The sequence below is a fragment of the Salminus brasiliensis genome, chromosome 6, assembly GCF_030463535.1.
Source record: "Salminus brasiliensis chromosome 6, fSalBra1.hap2, whole genome shotgun sequence".
Lineage (NCBI taxonomy): Eukaryota > Metazoa > Chordata > Actinopteri > Characiformes > Bryconidae > Salminus > Salminus brasiliensis.
Genome location: NC_132883.1, coordinates 18127210 through 18147898, shown reverse-complemented (window position 1 = coordinate 18147898; position 20689 = coordinate 18127210). Strand labels below are relative to the sequence as shown.

General features: G+C 39.3%; 1 protein-coding gene across 1 annotated transcript; it reads right to left on the bottom strand.

Annotated features, from left to right (window-relative positions):
- Positions 1–4115: 4115 nt before the first annotated feature.
- On the bottom strand, positions 4116–19303 carry pggt1b (protein geranylgeranyltransferase type I, beta subunit). Its single transcript, XM_072681900.1, has 9 exons — positions 19149–19303; positions 18434–18552; positions 17956–18023; positions 15606–15757; positions 14592–14724; positions 11705–11750; positions 10704–10888; positions 7028–7136; positions 4116–5335 (listed from the first exon to the last, which is right to left on the bottom strand). Exons 1-9 carry the CDS (start codon positions 19274–19276, stop codon positions 5187–5189), a joined length of 1089 nt encoding a protein of 362 aa, XP_072538001.1. The 5' UTR covers positions 19277–19303; the 3' UTR covers positions 4116–5186.
- Positions 19304–20689: the final 1386 nt, after the last annotated feature.

The following is a 20689-nucleotide window of genomic DNA, read 5'->3' as shown; positions in this document are numbered from 1 at the left end:
GTGCGTAATTTTAACATCTACACTTTAGGATTCACAAACAATCTTTGCATTAATTTTCGCAGACCTTAAAGTAACTGGACAATTAACTGATACAGCATTAAAAAGCATGACCAGGTGTGGCCTGTTCTCCCATTATTCCCCCATTAAACACAGAGGTCTGGAGCTGATTCCAAGTGTCGAATTTGCATTTGGTAGCTGCCCATGGGAAGTCTCAACATGCGGTCCAAAAACGTGTTGATGCAAATGAAGGAGGCCATCAAAGAAACAAGACAACTCTAGCAGAAACTTCAGAGGTGGCTAAATCAACACTTTGGTTCATTCTTACAAAGAAAGAATGCCCTGGTGAGATCAGCAAAAACCAAACAAACCTGGAAACCATGAAAGACAACTAAAGGAAATGATGAAAATGAAAAACCCTTCACAACATCTAGACAAGTCAAGAACACCCTTCAAAGTCCACCTCACCCCACCTCACCCCACCCCCAATTCCCCAATTCATTCCAAAAGTACTGGATGAGGCACCATCCTTCCAGAGAACAGAGTTCTGCTGCTCCACAGCTCATACCTTTATACCCCTTTAGTCCACACCGCATTAGGCGTAGAGCCAATAGGTTCATGTTTATCTGCTCCAGAGAGTCCTATTCTTTTGGCAATACTTTTCTACAGGGACTATTCAAGCTGTGTCAGCAATGTAACTTAAAAACTTAAACCAACTGAATGCAATCATTAGAAGGGGCGTCCACAAACTTTTGGATAGACATAAAATGACAACCCGAAGAACTGTTCAGATGCCTAAATGGTTCTTTTGTAGATCATTATATTGTCAAAGAATCATTTCTGCATGGAAAGACTGTGATTGCAGATGGCAGACGTGCACTGTGAACGTGGCATCATTTTAATTTGTCATGCTTATTACCGGAAAGTCATGTGAGTACTTGTGTGCCAAAATTGAATAATTAAATGATAATTTCTCATTAAATAATAATGGCCTATTTTAGGCTGGTTATCAGGTCACAGTGTAAAAAAAAAAGGAGTTTAGATTACGCATTTGTTGTTCATGGGCAAATAATGCAATTAGGTCAAGCATTTGGCAACCAATAAAATCCAACAAAGGCTCGCATGCCATGGGGAAATTTATGCATTACTGACACGACCCAGTAGAGAGAAAATTAGAATTGTGCCACAGAGAAAGACCAGTGAATCATGTGATGCTATTCCTGTTCAGAGCCTGAGGTTAACTCTGAACTGCACATTGCCATCATTTCCATAATGCCCAAATGTGGCCACACGCCTGTTTGATGCAGAGTAAAATATATAACATTTCCCAACAAAACAAAGGCATTAAACAAAATACACAGATATAATGTCACAAAAACCAGTGCGCCTACATCCATCCACCTGGTCAGCCCACAGCAGTGTAGCCCCGCCCATCCACACTGTTGGGTATCAATCTACAAGTTGGGACCTTTCCATCAGCAGATGATGATTTGGAAGGAGACTGAGAAGAGTTCCCCTTCTCTGTTAAGTAGAGCTAGAAACGAGAGATTTGACAGCGGTAAAAGGAGGTGACGGGGTGGTGTGGGGTTGCAAGCACTTGTCATGGACACGTGAACAAGGTAGAGATGGTATTTATAGGACGTTAGATCGGGAGGAGAGGTTTCAGACATGTTCCTGATCCCAAAATGTTTGTTTCATAACACCACAGTGTGCTTCAGCCCAGACTGAATTATGAATGAGGCAACATACAGTTCAGCCAGCCAGTCAGGACAGAGCTCATTTACATAAGTCAGTCTTAAAGATACAGTAAGAAAAACTGCCTGTTTGTTTCTGAGGTTGAAAAAAAGGAATTGCAACTGGTTTTGGTAAATAAACCCCTACACAAATGGCAGGCATGGACATTTGGGGGTGGAGATACAAGAAAAGTGTATGATAAATGCCCTTCATTCTTAAAAAAAGGTGCTACAAAAGGTTCTTTGAGCAACGCCATAGAAGAACCAGTCCAAGTTATACCTAGCACTTTAACAACAGACGTTGTCACAAAGCAGCTTTACAGACATCTGTGTCCAAGCTCCAAGTGAGGAAGCCAATGGCAAAAGTGGTAAGCAAAAAGGAGGAACCATAACAGATGAATATACAGTATGAAAAACAAGGCTAAAATGTCACAGAAGTACATAAGTACATAAAATACTAAACCCAGAAGTCTGATCAGGGGGAATAGAGATCGTTAGATTGATAGAGATGTTAATATAAACAAGCAAAGATCAACACAGTTTAATTAGTTGTTAGTAGGAATGGGTTTTTAGAGTAATTGTTTTAATAGAACCATATTTTAATAGAGATGTATTAGTGTGTAGAACTGTATGTGGGATGTATAGATCCTTTTCTTGAAGTAAAGGTTCTTTATAAAGACGTGTTCTTCTTGTTGGTATGGAAAACTGAGCCATACCTCAGTCCAGTGAGGTAGTGGGTTGGGTCTGAAAATCATTCAAATCCTCTCCTTTCTGAAAATGTGAATTTCACACTTATAGTCATGCAAGTCTTGTATATTTTATGGACTTGATATAATAAATATTAAGGGAAGTTCCCAGTAGTGTCTTGGCTCAGCAGTCCTGAAGAAGAGGCGTCAGTGGTTATCTTCCAAGAACTGATGTACCTGCAGACTGATTTTAGTTTGCTGTTATCTAGTGTGTGAACGTGGCGATGCCAGAGGAGGTGAGTCTCAAGTGATTAATCCTAGTATCTCTCTGTCATGATTGAGAAGTAAATGACTCTTGCAGCTTGCCTCAGAGAAAACACATAGGCTGCTAGCTTTAAGTACAGTACCTTAGTTCCTGTGAAAAGCAGTTTCTCACAAAAATGACTGCATAGTTATGAGTGTTTCATAAATTTCAGGTTAATCTAAAACGTGTCTTATTGGTTTAAGTAAAATTGAAGCAAAAAAAAAAAAAAGAAAAAAAAGAAAAGATTTAACAGGTTTTTAGAGGGCTCCATTATACTTTGTTTAAGCCGGATTAAAGGCTGCAGATGTCTTCTCCTAACCTAAGGTACTACCAAACACTAACTAATAGTGAACTGCTATTAAAGCTATTATCAAGGGTCATAAATGATGGGAGACTATGATTATATATGCTGAAGAGTAGTCATACCATTCAGCTGGGGCTAGTTAACTTTGCTTCCGATTTATCAAAGCTAACTTCACCTTATTTACTGGAAGATCACTGACCGTGCAAACTGCAGCAATAGCCAGAATTACATTTCCTCTGAATCAATACTGCTAGACATGGCTATCGACTCAGAGCGGCCTGCTTATTAAGTGGCGCCACTATTTACTAATTACTTTGTCGAGTTCAAAAACTGAAAAGTTAAAATGCACACATGCGACAGTGACTAATGTAGCAGTGGGGCGACAGTTGTGATCAGAAGTTTACATACACTTCCCATGGATATGAAAGCCATGGCAATATTGGGCTTCCAATGATTTCTTTGAACTATTCTTTTTGTGGGTCAGAATGAGCGTACTGCATACATCTGAAATAGAAAAAAAAAATAATAATTTGATGCACAAGTTTTCATCTTTCTTTGGTTAGATATGTTGTTGGGCCTTAACGACAAAAGGTATGTTTAAAGGACTTAAGAGCCTAAGAACACTTTACCAACTGTTAAGCATGGTGGTGGTAGCATCATGGTGATCAGCAATGCCTAATGGAGGGAAACGCTATGACAATTCTAAAAGCTCTGAAAAATGAATCAATTGGGTATTTTGGCAACATTGTTGGGTCTGTATGTTGGGAATGTAAATTTTTTTATAGGGCCCAAAACTCTGTGGCAACTTTCTTTTAAATTACAGAAATTAATTTTTCCTTTATAGAAGCTTTTAAAAATCAGATAAATTGACTTTTGATGTAGGGCCCTATTTTAGGGACCACTTGCCATACTCTTTAAGAGCCAGGTGCTGTCTGTGAAACTAGACTGCTGGCATGGTATAGAGACTGCAATGAGCATCGCAACGGGCAGGTTGAAAGATAGGGCCCTTAACACACTTAGTTAGAAATTAAATTTAAATAATAAAAATAAAAAAAAATAAAAAAAAAAAAAACACCACTGACGGAACACAATGAAAATTCATCAATTTATTGTATTCCCAATTAAATATGCACTGCCTCACCAGCACAGTTATAAACATTTAATTATCTGACATAAGAGTACAATTACTTAATTCATGATTCACTCACAATTGCAATTTACAGTATCAGCACTTCATAATAGTCTTAATAATAGAAAGGTGAGTGCCGTTGTTGACATCCCTTACAATGATATCTGTATAGGTATAGAAAAAATAAATTCTTTTTTTTGTTGTTTTCCTTAACCTTGATGAAGCGAACATTCAAGTGTCTTCTTGAGAAGAGACGTCAATTTGCAGCAACACAGGCAAGAGTGAAGAAAAAAAAATTGTTCAAAAGGTAGGATGCACAGTTAACTTATCTGAGGCACATTCAATGAGAAGAGTGAGCAGTCTGTAGAGTAAAATACCTACTAAAAAACATCAGCTATTATCGGACGATAACATACAATGCATGTTATTTGTGGTAACAAAAAATCCTGTAAAGAATCTTGTAAAGAATGGTCAAAGGAGAATTTGCACTGAATGAATATTCTAACCTATATCACCAGCATTATTAGATTGCTTTTATGTAGAGTAATAAAAAGAAATGCTTGGTGAACAAAACACCAAACCTTAACAAAACATTGATACAAGGCAAAAAAAAAAAAATAAAAAAGAGAGAGAGAAAGTTGACCCTAACCAAGGGCCTTCACCTTTCTCAATGCCTCCTCCACAAAAAAAAAAAAAGAGAAGAAACACTCTTGTTCATGTGCGGACGACCCAAATGAACTTTCAACACAGGCCAAGCAGCGAGGCTCTGACAGTGTCACGTTTAATAATAGATCATGCCGGACCGTATATAATTTATTCATCGCCTCTTTCCTCCCTACCCTCTTTCTTCCCTCCCTCCGTTTTGGGAGACGGTCCCGGTCAACTCAGTTTCTATTGCTATGGTGAATGAGGCTGGGCTTCAGAGAGGCGAGGCTGGACTTGCTGGGGGGGCTGCACATGGCTTGTAGGCTGCTGTGGTCTTGATGTGGATATTAGTGGGGTGGGGAGTAGGGGGTTGGTGGGCTGCACGAGGTCATGTGCAGCTCTCTCGCCACGTCCGGTGCAGCTGCTGCAGGTACTCGAAGGCCCTGTCGCTGACGTTGAGGGCTGGGTGCACTTTACGTAGGTTGGGCTCGCCTATCAGGCTTAGGCCGCAGATGCCGAAGTACGTGTGTAGAGGGTCTGAGGCGCAGGAGGTTGTGATGGAAAGGGGGGGAGGGGGTGGGGGGTTTAAAGAAAATAGGTCAGCTGAACAGCACACATATGGCAACTGCTACAAATGATTAAGCTGCTGAATGGAATATTAGCATGGTATTTAATAAAGACAGGCTTCTGTTACAATTCTGTCACGGCTTGCTTTAACTGGAATTAAGGGAATTTCTTCTCTTTTTCTAGAGTAACATACCCAAATAAATGATGCTGGTTAAGCTACAGTTTCACTAAAAATATTCAACCCATATTGGAAATTAGGTTTATTAGCAGATAATGTTTTCTCCAAATTCAACCCATAATTCTAGTTTTACAGACTACTGCAGTCTCAGAATTTCTCAACCCCTTCATGATGAGGGTCTGTAGTACTTAGTAGTTTATCTTTTTGCTGTTATGACCTGCTATAAACAGGATGCAAAGTAAGACACCAGCGTCTGGCCGTGTTCCTGTGGAATCTCAGCCCATTCCTCATGGTCAATGGTATGGGGTTTAAGCCAGGCAACTCTTAGCACACTTAGCTCCTGAAACTGTTCTTGTTTGATTGGTTTATTGCAAAAAGCTGAATGTTTGTACATTGTGCTAATAAATCTAATTTACAAAAAGGGGTTTAATAATTTGGAGTGTATAATAAACCTATAGCTAGAACCTATAGCTGTTTAAATGACATGTTTAACTAAACACATCCTCTATAAAAACAAGTTAAATATGACAATTTTCTGCTAATTGTTGAGCATAACGTCTACATATTTGCTGAATTTAACATATTGGAAAAAATTAAAACAACCACAAAACTAGGGCAAATTGTAATTCAAGAAATAAACAGTAATTGTACCTTAAAACCATGGTGCCTCTAGTAAATATGTATTTACTCACTTAGAAAATCAACAACACTGAACTGTAATAAAGGGTTTCCAAACTTTTGCATGGACAGTTCCACACTGAAAATTATATTATATATATATATATATATATACACACACACACACACACACACACACACATCATACCACTCATTGGACAGTTTTGATTTAGGCAGCAAGGGCAATATCAATGCAACAAGATCAAAATCAGGCGAGTGTGGCGTATTACAGAGAGAGGAGACTCTTTAGGATCATGAATAATGCATTCAGATCCTTTTACGTCTCCCGCGAGAGCCACCCTAAAAGGATTTTCCTGCACAGCATGTGGTCTAAATTGAATTATAATGAAAAGACCATGTGAGGAGGTCAAACGCAAACACAACTAATCCACATTAGTAATCAAATAAATCAATGTAACAAGTACAGCCTTCAAAGATGTTCAGGTTCTTCTTCAGTCAGGGAGCATTACAGAACATAACACACGTCTACTATTATTTGTCAGTCATATTTAACGTAATGCTTCGAATTGAAGTCAGTCAACCATCTGGCAATCTTTTTATAAATATCTAGGATAAAACAAAAACGCTCGGCGTCAATAGAAAAATTCACGTTCCAGTAACCGGAACCCGCTCTCTCTCTCAGCTTTGCAAGTCTGGACAAACAACTCATCAATAAGACATTCAGGAGCTGTGTACTGAATTACACTGTGGTTTCAACTAACAATGTCAAACGTGCACATAAGTGTGTGTGTGTGTGTGTGTGTGTGTGCGTGCGCACAACACTCCAGAGAGAACAGTAATCTTACCTGGATGACTGTCTGGCCATTTAGCAAAGCCCCCCACCAGGCTGTCTTGTGTGGACAGGATGTAGTTCCGGTTCTTCTCAAAATGAGTGTACTGGAATACATCTAGAAGCTGAAAAAACACAACAGCTGAACTTGGCTCACATGCGTCTTCTGTGTCTTCACCTTTATTATTGTGGAAATGCCAATGATCAGGTACTGGGGGCAACTGTGGCCTAATGGTTAGAGAAGCAGCCTTGTGATTGGAAGGTCGCTGGATAGATCCCCAGCTAAGCACCTTTTAGCAAGGTAGCTAACCCCCAATTGCTCCCCAGATGTTGAAGTGGCTACACAGCTCTAGGTGTGTGTGTTCGCTGCCAGGGTCGGGTTAAATGCGGACTGTTGTGCAATGGAGGTGAAGTGTGCTCAAGGGAATGACCCATCAGGTTTTCAAACTAGAGACCCAGGCTGTCCCAGAAATAATAGCTTTAATAGTTTAAGACCATTCTAGGCCACTGATATACTACCACTACTACTACTACTACTACTACTAATAATAATAATAATAATACCATAACAATGTGATTACACTTTTATAGAGTAATGAATACTTATTTATTAAAAATATTCAGACATAGGAACTGGAATATAAAAATAATTGTAATAAAATAGAAATTATATATAATTCTTATAAAATATTATAAATAAATTAAACACCGTTTTAACATACCAGCTCATATAATGGGCAATATCTAAGACAGTGATTGAGGTCATAACCATATCAAATCAGATTTATTGTCACGTTACATTACTCAGGGGTAAAGGTGAGTGAAAAACTTTGAAAAAACAAATAAACAAACTAAATCTAAAAACACATGGTTGGAGTCCACTGTTTAACACACAACAGTGAATTATTATTAAATAATAAAGACTGCTTATTTATACTTTATTAATGTTGTTACAAAATGATGATTTATTTTCCATATTAATTTTTTTTATGAATTTTATTTCATTTTTAAACTCGTTCACCACCTCAATATATTAAGGTGTATTTATTCAAGGTTAACACATTAATATATATTTCTGTAATATTTAGGCATGTTTAGTTGAAATGTGTTCTGATCTAGGCTGCCAGCTTTAAGGCTGGGTTTCCCCAAAAAGCCTTACAATGACAAAGTCTAAAATAAGGGTAGCACCTCAATGTGATCATCTCAATAACATAGTAATCCCAAAAATTTAATAAACTGCACCAAAATGTAACCTTGGGTTTTGGATTATTTGTAATACTTTACTACATTTTGCATTCATGTGCGACCAACCAGTGGGTCATGTCCCACAGACAGAAAATCTCTGTATTTATGAATCTTACTCTGCAGCCACAGTTGAGAGCTGTCCTGCAAGTACATATTGTAGCCCTGGTATCTATTTTTTTGCTGTTTTCAACTTTTTTTATATAATTTTATTTGAAATCAACTATAGCACAATAAAAGTTTGATTTTTAATTTTAATCTTCCAACAGACACGCAGTGTTTCAAAGTAAACTTAATGTGCAGCATCTTAAATTCCTGAAATGCTTCAACTTAGCTGAACTACCCTAAGGCAATCTGCACACACCTGTTTTATTTTGCAGCCAGTGCTAGAGCATAATCATTAAGGTTTTATGGAATTTACTTACAATGATAACAGTAATTGATCTACTGAGAGGGCTGGGCTCTGACCTGTGAATCGAGGTCTCTAAATAATGCAGTTCTTACTGCCTCTTTCAGTCTAACCAAGCCTACAGGGCCGGTTATAGGGACTAAACCTAATCCCGGCTTTTTTAATGGAAAGTTGCCATTGATAGAAAAGAGTTCTTGACTGGGCTTAATGGCCATCTGTAAATCTGGGCCCTAATCTATCTATTCTGACCTGTACTCAACAAAACAACCAGTTTTTAAGAAGTTGTTCACCTGTTTTACTTCATTTTCTACATGTCCATGCGCTCAATGAAAGAAAGTGATGTCTATAAAAACCATCTGTGTTGAAATCTGTGAGCAAAAACCAGATCACTGAAAAGCTTTGGGGGCTGCGGTGAAAAGACTGCTGTTAAATTTCCTAAATCAGACTGTAGTTGGAAATAAGATGCAAACTACTGCAGCGCATGTAAAGAAACTGAACGCTCCATTTCCTCATAGACTGTCACACAGCCAACAGCTGTAGCAGATGGTGAAAGGTCAGTGCTCAGGGCAAACGCAACACACAAGCAATACACATTGCTGATGCGTGCACTTACACAGCCAACTCGACACGCATACTGTGAAACTCCAGCAATGCTCGACTCTGAAGAAGCATCCTGAAGCCGTAGTAGCACAGCAGTATCCGATATCTTTAGACATGACGCGTTCAGCGGAGCGGCAGAGTACAACTGCAGTTATGGAGCTGTCAGCTGAACATGTGAGGAAAAAAAAATACCCATCTTTCTAAAGAAGGCAAGTTTACTCCATCTCTGATGCAGTAAGGACAGTAAAACGGCTAACTTTCCTTCTCTGAAAGCACACAAGGATGTGTGATTAATGCGTCACACATTTAAGCAATTCCACAGATGAAGTCTGAGAATAACCAAGATTTAAATGAGCTATTTTTATTGAGGAGTATTGAAAAGTAGACGGTAATGTGAGGACTGGATCGATGTTCAATACCATCATTTTCTTTAGTGACCAAAGTTTGCTTCTTAAGTTGTCCACAGGAGTTACGAGGGCTAACGTAGCTAACAGGGATGAAGGACAACTGTATTATCTTTTGCATAGCTGAACAAGGAAATTGCTTTATAACAGTGTTTGTATATAGACACCAGAATTCTAACCCAAGTCTAAGACGCTGGGGTTGTAACATGCAGCGGCCAATTCTGCAGAATATGGTGCTTTAGTTACTTTTGTATTTAGTTTTATGAGATTCGCAGAATGTCTATGAGTTACATAGGTGAGCAGCAAACCAGCGCCAGACTCAATAGATATCGGGGGGGGGGGGGGGGGGGAGATGGGAGACCTCGGGTTGCTACATAAGTAAAGGGAAAGGGAAGTCCCAGAACGTGGTCCCAGAGGAAGTGGAAACATGGGAAGTGAGCAGATATCTGTGCTAGGCTAAAGGCTAAGCCTAAGCCTTAGCTGGGCAAACCGTATAAGACATAAGGTAGTGCTGTAAAATAGCCAACCAGAGAAGAGCTAATCTAATTATTCATTAAACCACTATATAAGGGAAAACCACTTGTTTTCATTCTAGGACCAAATAACAGGGTTGTAAATGGACATTTTTTATACCACAACCAAAGTCAAACACCCTCTATTTAGACATCAGTGAACAATTCAAAATACTGATTGCATGATGTTGCATAGTAGAAAAAAACTGTGATAATAGCTAATAGATGATATCTGGAATCCTGAATCTATTTTTTGGGTATTAGTAAGATGTTAACCATATAGTGTCTACTTTAGATTACTTAACCCAATTTGCAGTTAGCCTCCAGTGTAAAAATAAAGAAGCACAATTCGGACACCTAACATATCTTAACTGATAAACTTGTGGTAAGGGAAAAGAAGAAAAAGTGTAAATCCCAGTTTTGTGGAAGTGTGTTTCTTTGATGAGTGAGTTGACCTCAAATGTTCGAAGGTTTAGAGAAATAAACAAAACACATGAACAATGTAAAACATGGGATCTCCTTTACCTCTAGTGCTGCGCCCACCCAGAACGAGTAACATGTATCCACAGGCTTATTGGGGCGCCCGTGGAAGCCATTCTGCTGTCTGAGGATGCACCACCTGCGTATTCTGTTCAGCTCTCTCTCGCTGAACATCTCCTCTAATTTGCCCATCAGACACAGCGTGGCTATGGCACAAAACGTGGAACCACCTGAGGAAAAGACGAGGCACAATTATAGTAGTCTGCCCATAGTAGCATTTAGCATTTGCAGTTGCTACAGGCACTCCATCAACACCACTATTCAACTCTCATGAATGTGCCAATTAAACACGGAAACTGCACACTTAATAGTGAGGTACAACGAAGGTTAACAGGGAAGGCCATGTATAAATCTTGTATTTGGCAGGTAATGGAGTTCCTGTATTTATGATAATGTGTGGGTTACTGCAATTTTACTTACATTTCCAAAAATCGAGATTAACTGCATGCTTGAGGCTAAATGGAAGTGATAATTTCAGCAATCCGGCAGCAGCGAACAAGAGGAGCCGAATGTGTTTATTTCTATAAAGTGACAAGGTCAAACATGGAAGAGAGTCATTGACTCCCTGCAGCATCACATTCAGTTGCTGGGAAGTTCCACTAAATAATAGGTGTTTGACCTGCCACGAATGAGTGAATTACTGTTTGAGGTACAGATATGGGCAGATCAAAGAGGCTGACAGCAATATCCTGTGATCTTTTGTTGAACCGTACCGTGTTCACAGTAGCCGTAGAAACTCGGCTAAGCTGTAGCTATTGAAGAGAAATGAATAGATGGTGAAACATGCCTGGAGACAGGGTCCATCAGTAACCGGAGAGCACAACTCTCTCTCGTTGTACTGTTCTAAGGCCGAACCAGATGGCAGGTGTCTACTGAAGGAGCTGATATGTTTGTATGTGTGTGTATGTGTGTGTGTGTGTGTGTGTGTGTGTGTGTGTGTGTATGTGTACATACATCACACGCCATCTGCAATCATGCCTACTTACCATGAGACTCCAATCCAGCTCCCTGGCCAATCCCATTGTCATAAGACTGGAAAACAGGGATAAAATAATGAGATCACTGAACTCCTAGACAGACTGATGAAAAAAAGAGAACCATTATACAGAGTTCTAGTCAGAACAGAATCTTAGAGAACTAGCTACTCGAGTTGTAGCAATATATTCACAATTACATTAATGGATGGTGTAGTTTTCATTTAATATGCTCAATATTCTACTCAGACATAGGCAATTGATCATATTTCTACTTAAAGCAGCTTTATGTGAGAATTGGTATTTCTTGCTCCTGGGCTCCCTCTGCAGTCGGGACGCGTAATTTTACAATTTACACATGCATTTCTGGACGAGCTGAGAGATACAGAAGTGTCACGGAAAGAGAAAGAAGCATGCGGACTGAGTAAGTAGAACATCAATGCTGATAAAAGCAATGCTGGCTAAGCTGCATCAATGGCATGTTGAAAAGAGGCGGTGGCTGGTTTTGCATATATCGGAGACAAGACTTTACCCGGGAGCATTGCTAGTGGTAGGGGGAGTTACGAACTGATGGGTTAATTGGCACTACCAAACTGGGGTTTTTGGTAGTGCCAAATTTGATGACCCCCCCCCCCCCCAAAAAAAAACAAACAAACAAACAAACAAAAAAAACCCACAACAACACAGATTCAAATAAAAAAATTAAATCATTTGAAATAATTTACAATACGTAGTAAGCAAATATGTAGGTCTACAAGCATCTCCTTTCTCTTTCCCACCCCCCTGGGAGAGTTTAATAGTCTAGCTCCAAAAACAGAACCCGTAAGAGGATTACTGGCCTGAAGAGCCCTCCTGCTTGTTTCACACCCTCCATTTATAGCTATCTGAGAATAACCTGCAGCTCAGGACCACTATTAGCCCCAACTACAAACGACATTGTAGTAGCCAGCTTCGAATAAATAAGTAAAGAAATAAGCAAGCATTGCACTTCATAGTAAAGAACATAGTATATAGTAAAATAGTACTTCACTTTATTCAACAAAAATAGGAATGCCACTAGATGCGCGGGTGGATTATATAATCTGTGAGATTAGAATTCCCACCAACAGAGTGGATTTTCTACAAGCCAGATAAAGGGAGCGGAACACAAGCCTGTCTGCTCTTCCACGCTTGCTCTTTGCCCTTTCTGGCCTGGTCCCCTGTGGGTTAAGCGGTTCACAGGGAGGACAGAGGTAACGTAGCCTGGCTTTTGTGCAGAGATGATTAGCAAATTGCATCATGTTTCAAAGCTTTGTTTGCAGAGGAGAGTATCTAAGAATTGGATACTAAGGCTGACCATGACAACTGAATTACAGTGCAAATTAAATTACAGATAATTACAAGGTTGACCTAAAGTCACTAAGAAGCTCAGTATTTAAACCATAACCCAACAACAACAATCATCACCATCATCATCTTGATCTACAGAACACCTTAAATAGTGGGGTAGGCATAAAGCGAGAATTGGTTATTTTTATGCTCTTGCTCCTGGGAAGTGAGCCACCCCTCAGGAGGAGCTTGCGTTACACGTGCATTTCTGGACAAGCAGAGAGATACTTTACTGAACGTGAAGGAAGCATGTGGACTTCTAGTAGTCAATTGTAAATTAACTCCCAAAAACATCAGTCATTTGTTATTTCTGCGACATGTCCTCCACATAATGATCACTTTCATAATACAGTTTCATAATGATCCTATACACCCACCTACACCTGCAACACCTCTGAGCTGTGACAACACTTGTTTTTGAAATTTGCAGCCACACTGAATATTGTGTTTACCCAAACAAGTTACTTCCATTAAAGAATAAGCGAGTGTCTGCCTGTCAGACACTGGCAATATGCTCTACAGTACATCACATCCTTCCCAAGATCAGATTCCGGTGACACAAATTCTTCTTCCTTTGTTCCACTTAACTCTAAACTTTCTTATTTGTTTGTCCCTCTCATTCATTCTCATCATCAGCATCATCTGATCCTTTCATTGTCAGCACTGCCACCAAGTGTTGCAGAAAGTGGATGTCACTTGCCATTACATAAGCTATCATGGTGGTAATAAAAAAATAGGATTCTAAGCACTTAGTCTGGGAGAGTGAAAAGTCCTTACAGTGAACTCAAATGTTTAAGCACCCCTGGTCAAATTTCTGTGACTGTGCGTAGGTAAATGGGTAAAATATGATTTCCACAAGGCATAAAGTTAGATGGCATCTGACTTATATTTAGACAATATTACTTTATTCCATCTTTTAGTTTCAAAACGCCAAAAAAGGAAAAGGCCCGGAATCAAACAACTGGGCACCTCTTTGTCAAGTGTCACAGCTAGTAAACGCTAGTAGTCTTTAATCCTTGTTAAGGAGAATTCGTCCATTCCTCCTAGTAAAGAGACCTCTAGTAAGATGCCTGGTCGTCTTGCATGTACTGCTATTTTTCAATGACGTTTAAGCTTATACCTCCAGAGGTAGTCCACTGTGGATTCTGAAATGTGGTTGGGATCATTATCCTGCTGTACGAAACCATGATCTTTTTTTTCTGTCGGTGTGATGTGCACTGCCAGAATTTGCACCCTCTGACTTCCATTTCTTAGGTACGTTGGTAACTAAAGAACTGGCTTGTGGTAAAAGTGTTAAATGTGGGATATGCCTACACCTGCCTTTCATATTTGCACTACAATATTTTACATTATCTGTAAATAAAACATTGAAAATCAAAGTGTATAACATTATAGAACCTGAATATAAAGACATTCTGCATGTTTAATAAAAGCCTAATCGCCTCTAGAGCGCTGATTTGCGCCTTACTGTAGGACTCCAAGCCTGTGTTTGAGAGGAAGGAACCTGAAAGGGGAAGAACTTCGGACTCACCATGCTTCTCCTGATGTAATCAATGGCTTTCTGGCAGTCCATCCCTGACCAGTCATCCAGCATGTAGCAGATACAAGCAGCGCAGTACACAAACCTCATGTCATTCTCACTTCCTTCGGGCACAGCATAGAAACTGCACAGCAGACAAAACATTGTTACCGCTCAGTAAACTTTGATGTATTTCACTTCAGTACATTTGATCCAATCTATACTGTCTATTTTCTACTGACAGCTGTGTGTCCTAGAGGGAGCTATGAAATCAAGACTAAAACCAAACACTATTAAAACCACTTCATTTCTACACTCATTGTCCATTTCATCAGTGCCACTTATCATATAGCAGCGCTTTATAGTTCTGTAAACAGACTAAGCTCAGCAAAATGTAAAAATATATATATATCACGATATTTAAAGAAATTTTTACGATACATTATATTCATCACAATATTTTGTTGTGTAACAAAATTAAAAACTACAATCCAAACTCTCCCATACCAAGTACCGTGATTTTTACTCAAAATATGCTGCACTTTATTCAGTTAAATGAGACTACACTCTTTGTAATGAAATGTGCAGTTAACCAGTGCTCTTTAAGCACTGACGATATCCACAATACACTCATAAAAGCATATTGTGTATCATGATAACAAAATTTATCACGATATGATAACATATTGTCATATTGGCTCTATTACAGACTGCAGTACATCTGTTTCTCTGCATACTTTGCTAGCCTCCTTTCACTCCGTCCTTCAATGTTAAGGACCCCGCAGGACAGGAAATCAAAAAGTCTGTAATTATAGAATTACAAAGTGTTCCTATATGGTAAGTGGAGCTGATATAAGACAGTGAGTGTAGAAACAAGAAGGTGGTTTTAATAAAGTGGCTAGTCACTATAGACCATTTGCAATTATCTGTGCCGTAAGCTGGCTTACATATGACCTTTGGTAAGTGTGGCAAAACTGAAACCACAAGGGATGTGAATTCGGAAACCACGCCACAGAGCCAACATACCTGCCGTCTTCCAGCTGCAAGGCCTTTAAGCCTGCAAGGCAAGCCTCTTTATTGACCCGACTCAGGTCGTCACCCAGAATAAGAAGACACGCCAGGCCTGTGTAGGTCATAGCCACATGGCCACTGTCATAAGGATGTGGAGATCCAGGGCCCTAGGTCACACATGCACAAACAAATATAAAGTATGAGTAATGCAAACAAAGCTACAGAACCTCAGTCTAGTAATCTTTGTTCCAATTTTAGCAGACACAAATGTGAAGGCTTTTCTAACAGGGCACTTGAACTAGTGCTGGGCGATATGGTAAAAATGTTATAATCACAATATTTAAAGACCGTTTCACCATACATGATATTAACTGCAATATACATTACAGACAAAAAGCCTCAGTAGCCACAGATTCATAAAAACTGCTATTCAAATACTCTCCTACAGAGTAGGATCCTGAAGGCATGCTGTGTACTTTTCTTTTAAGGTAAGAAAGTGGTGAGCACTCGATACTATGTGGTGAGCACCAGATACTATGTAGTGAGCACCAGATACACCAGGAAATTTTGTGAAATTTTCACTGGGTTCCTCTATACTACTTTATGCACAGGCTGTTTGTGGTCCTCCATCATGGAAGAAGACATTAATGACTTGCGACAGTACACATGAACAAGTAAAATGACTTAGAGATGACAAGGTAAGGTAAGGACAGCTATAAACCCATTAATTATTTACTGAGTTGTGATATAAATGTAGGCTGGCTTTGCGAGAGATGCTAGTTATCTATAGCTAGCTAACATTAGCTAACTTAGCTAGCTAGAAGGCTTGTATTGCTCTCTACACAATATATGTTAGAGTTGGTGAAAGTAGATTAAACAGCAATGCCAACACATTTTTGCTACAAAAAGAAAGCTTATGCTTTGTGTATTTCTCTTCATAGTTAGCTAATGTTCGTTATCTAGAACACTCCACAATTAAAAGTAGCATTAAAGTTACTAGCTACAGCAATTTGAACTTTTTTCCATTACAATGTATCCGTAACTAACTTTTAGTTTTTATTTAGCTACCAAATACGTCCCACCTTTTGCGAACTAACATTTTGCTACTACTTTGTTAGCTAGCTATACTGGCTGTATAGCTAATGATGTATGTTGGTTGCTTAAAATACAGAGGTGACTTAGTAATGATACAAAAATAATAATCTAAAAATAAGTGCATATATGTCTGGATGTCTGTCACTGTGCAGTGAAATGCAGTATAGTGTAATGCAGTAAAGAAGATTTTGCTTCGACACTTTTTCCTCATGATATTTATTAATAATGCCATTTGTACATTGCATTTCACATTTCACCATTAACATTGCTTTAAAATCTGGCACACAATCTTCCTTAAAACTCATCTTGAGCCATTTTTTCTTTATTGTAGAAAGGGGTGTGACCAGCATGCACCAGACAGATCATATGCCCATGGTAGTATTGGATAAGGAACATCTTTTTTCCCTTGTAAACCATTTTCTTGACATTTAAAGGTAAAGGTAAAAAGGTAAAGGTGCACGTATTTGTCACTGTACAGTGTACACACACACACACACACACACACACACACTAGTGAACTAGGGGCAGTGAGTACAAACACACACCCAGAGCAGTGGGCAGCCAACTCCAGCGCCCGGGGAACAGAGAGGGTAAAGGGCCTTGCTCAAGGGCCCAACAGTGGCAGCTTGCCGAGCCTGGGTATCAAACCCACAACCCTGTTATCAATAGCCCGGCGCTCTAACCGCTGAGCCACCACTGCCCCTTTTAATATATACCACCTGTAACCATGGAGCTGACCTGAGCTTTGCAATTCTTGTTGAATAAATATGATTATGTCGTCTATGTTATTGCAGTTCTTTCGACGAAACAGACCGTATGTCCTTAAAATGCGTTTTAAATGGCTCTCAGTGATAATGTGTCCATGACGACTAGCAAGCACAAATGTTATGTCTTTATATTTGAGACCTAGCTGAAAGTACGCTTCAATAAACTAGCTACAGCATTACTGCAAGATTGTGCTCACTCAAGAGCAAGAATGCGCTCATTCGATATATCGGATCGAGTATCGGGTGCTCACTACATAGTATCTGGTGCTCACCCCATCTTTTACCTAAAAAAAATATCAAATATAAAACACCACGCCTCCTTGGGGGCTCCGTACTCTCCCATTCAGTGACTTTTACTCAGAATGTGCTGCACTTCATACAGTTAAACCAGACTAATTACACTGTCTGTAATGAAACACAATTACAAAATGCATCACAGTACGATAAAATATCACATATTATCACCCAGCCCTAACTTGATCAGATTTTGTACTGGATCATACCTTTGAGGTATTGTAGGGAACTCCAATGTGGGATGATCCTCGGAACCCGCATCGGCCAAGATTGGACTCTGGACGCCATAAGAAAGGGACAGGTATCAGCACTCTTGACTACTGTCAAGATTCACAGCTTTCAAAACATCAACGCTGCCATCTAGTGGTATTGATGCTCATCTGCTGGCTTTTCCTTCATCAAAACACTAGTGTAAACATGCTCAGTTCATTCTTTCCATTTGTTTCAAGCAACACATCGCCAGTGTCACTTAATTGTATTCAATAGGCGATTATTGCTTATTTAAGGGTATTTAACCCCTGTACTGTAGTGTTTATGTTTATGGTCAGTAGCATGTGCAGTGTTTTACATACACTATAGCTGAAATACTGTAAACGAACGTATTTCTGACTGATTGCACATTTTCTACAGGTAAAGATGCATTCAATTCACGATTATTCGACATTTTAAGTCCGAAACGTGACTTACGGTCCTCTGTGGGAAGAACCTGGAGTGAGTAGATCCACTCAATCAAGCTGGGCTTGTCCACAACCTCCAAGGCATCCAGAACATCGAGCCCAGAGAGGGCAAAGAATACTATCGTCAACCTAAAAAAAGGTGAAGAAGATGAGGATGATGATGACATTTAGTTTGAGGAACATTTAGCCGACTATACATCTTAGGTCTTACTGCATTTCAAGGACAGGAAGGATGGAGAGCATTAGCTAGCTACTCTAAACTGTAGATACCGGTAACTGAGGAGCTATAGCTCCAGGTTGACAGGTTATTTTTGTTACTCTAGCAGTGTTACATTACAGAATAGGTCATTAAGAAATATCCTCTTCTTAAAAGCTCATAAAGAAGAGAGGACTTAACGAGAAGCTCCTAGCAGCAACAATTACAGACGTTTAGTGCTAGCTAGCTGGCTGGCTAACTAGCTAGCTAGCTACTTTACGTGTATCGCAGCGTTCAGCTATGTCAGTATCCAGCGCACTCATACATTAAACCTGAATTACAGTCATCACTAAAGCAGCCCAGCATTAGACATAAACCAGCTCCATCGTTTCTGTCTCCTACAGCTAGCTCGTATTTTTCCACCTCTCTGTTTGAATGGGTCGTTTCGCTCGATAGATCGCCCGCTGCTGTTCGGCTCCGTTAAAACAGGCCTTTATATCTCAACCCCAGGGTTGATTTCCTTCAGTACCTGCTAGTTTCATACGATGAATATCGCTCCGGTAAAACCTGGAGGCATCTTTGAAAAAAGCGCACATGTCTGTCTTTTAAAAAATAAATTTGATCAAAATCATCCGCTGGATTTTCTTCCTCCGCCATCTTTACTGGTGCGGGCGGTAGCTGCCGTCTGTGGCCTTCGCCGCCGGACGGGGAAAACATCAGGCAAGATAAAAGTTCTCCTAGTCTGACAGTGTCGTGCCATATTGTCCATATTGTCCACAAGACGTTTTGTACAAGGCACAGAATATACCCTGACATTATGTGCAGGGAGACAAATTAGCATTGCTGTCCAACTTTTTCGTGCTGTGGGGACTCTTATTTTCTGGTTTTGACAGGCGACAGATTAGCCTACCCCTGCACCCGATGAGAGAATAAGCATATTTTTATTCTTTTTATAACCTAAAAATTATGTTACATGTATACTTAAACGTGTATGTTTAAGTATTTTACAAAAAAAAGAATTAAAAACTAATTACGAAATTTAAGAACTATTTTAAGAATAGATTTTCTTTGTTTATCTTTTAGCCCTCAGGCCATTAAAACGTTGCTATTTGACCCTCAGAAAAAAAGGATAAACAAATCTAATCTAATGAAAAAATGAGGAAACAAACTGAAAAAAGTAATTAAAAATGAAATACACCTACAGGGCAGCCATGGCAGGTTACAGAAGCAGGCTTGGCACTGGAACGTTGATGGTTTGATCCCCAGGACTGGCATTTATGGCAAAGGTGCCCTTGATCAAAACACATACCCACCACTGTGTGTTCACTGTCACAGCTGGGTTAAATGCAGATGTTGAGTTTTGCCACACTGTTGTGCAAATGTTCATAAACACTTTCCCTCCATAAATATTTGTAGAAGGTCCCTAATAGTGTATATTATAATGGCAATGCAGAAGTGTTTGTGTATTTGATACATACACACACACACACACACACACACACACACACACACACATATATATATATATATATATATATATATATATATATATATATATATATATATATATATATATATACTGTTGTTCACATTTTCTGGTTTCCACTTGTAGACGCCTTAAAACCCCAATTGTTTCTGTCAGTAGTTTTGCCAGAGGAAGAGAACAGATGTGTGCTCGGCTCCAAATTCATAGCTAGAGCCACATTTATAGCCACATAACCATAGTCAAAAGCATGGTGTGGAAACAAGCCCAACTTCATATTAAGAAAAAACAACTGTTACTTTATTAGTTTTGAAAAGTACAAAGGCTACCGGTCCAAAAGCTACAAAGTACTTATCCAAAATCTATCAGCTGTGTAAGGTACGCCTTTCTGACTTGTCTGCTCTTTTCTCAGACACACATTTGGCCTAAAATAATCTGCTGAACCTCAAAGTGAGAGGTGTGAGCAATCAAAAAGCAGTACAGATGCCATCACTGACTTAACATAGTTGAAATGCATTATTATGTTATTATATTAGACAATTAGAATATAAAATGCATATTGTGCATTGTTTTCCTCGCAAAACATT

What these genes read in the sequence shown, in the direction of transcription:
- pggt1b (XM_072681900.1), bottom strand. Translation starts at nt 19,276, where the DNA reads ATGGCGGAGGAAGAAAATCCAGCGGATGATTTTGATCAAATTTATTTT. An exon ending in TTCCCTACAATACCTCAAAG is followed by an intron (nt 15,758 to 17,955) that starts GTATGATCCAGT and finishes TGTGTGACCTAG; the next exon opens with GGCCCTGGATCTCCACATCC. An exon ending in ATTACATCAGGAGAAGCATG is followed by an intron (nt 11,751 to 14,591) that starts GTGAGTCCGAAG and finishes CCTGTTTTCCAG; the next exon opens with TCTTATGACAATGGGATTGG.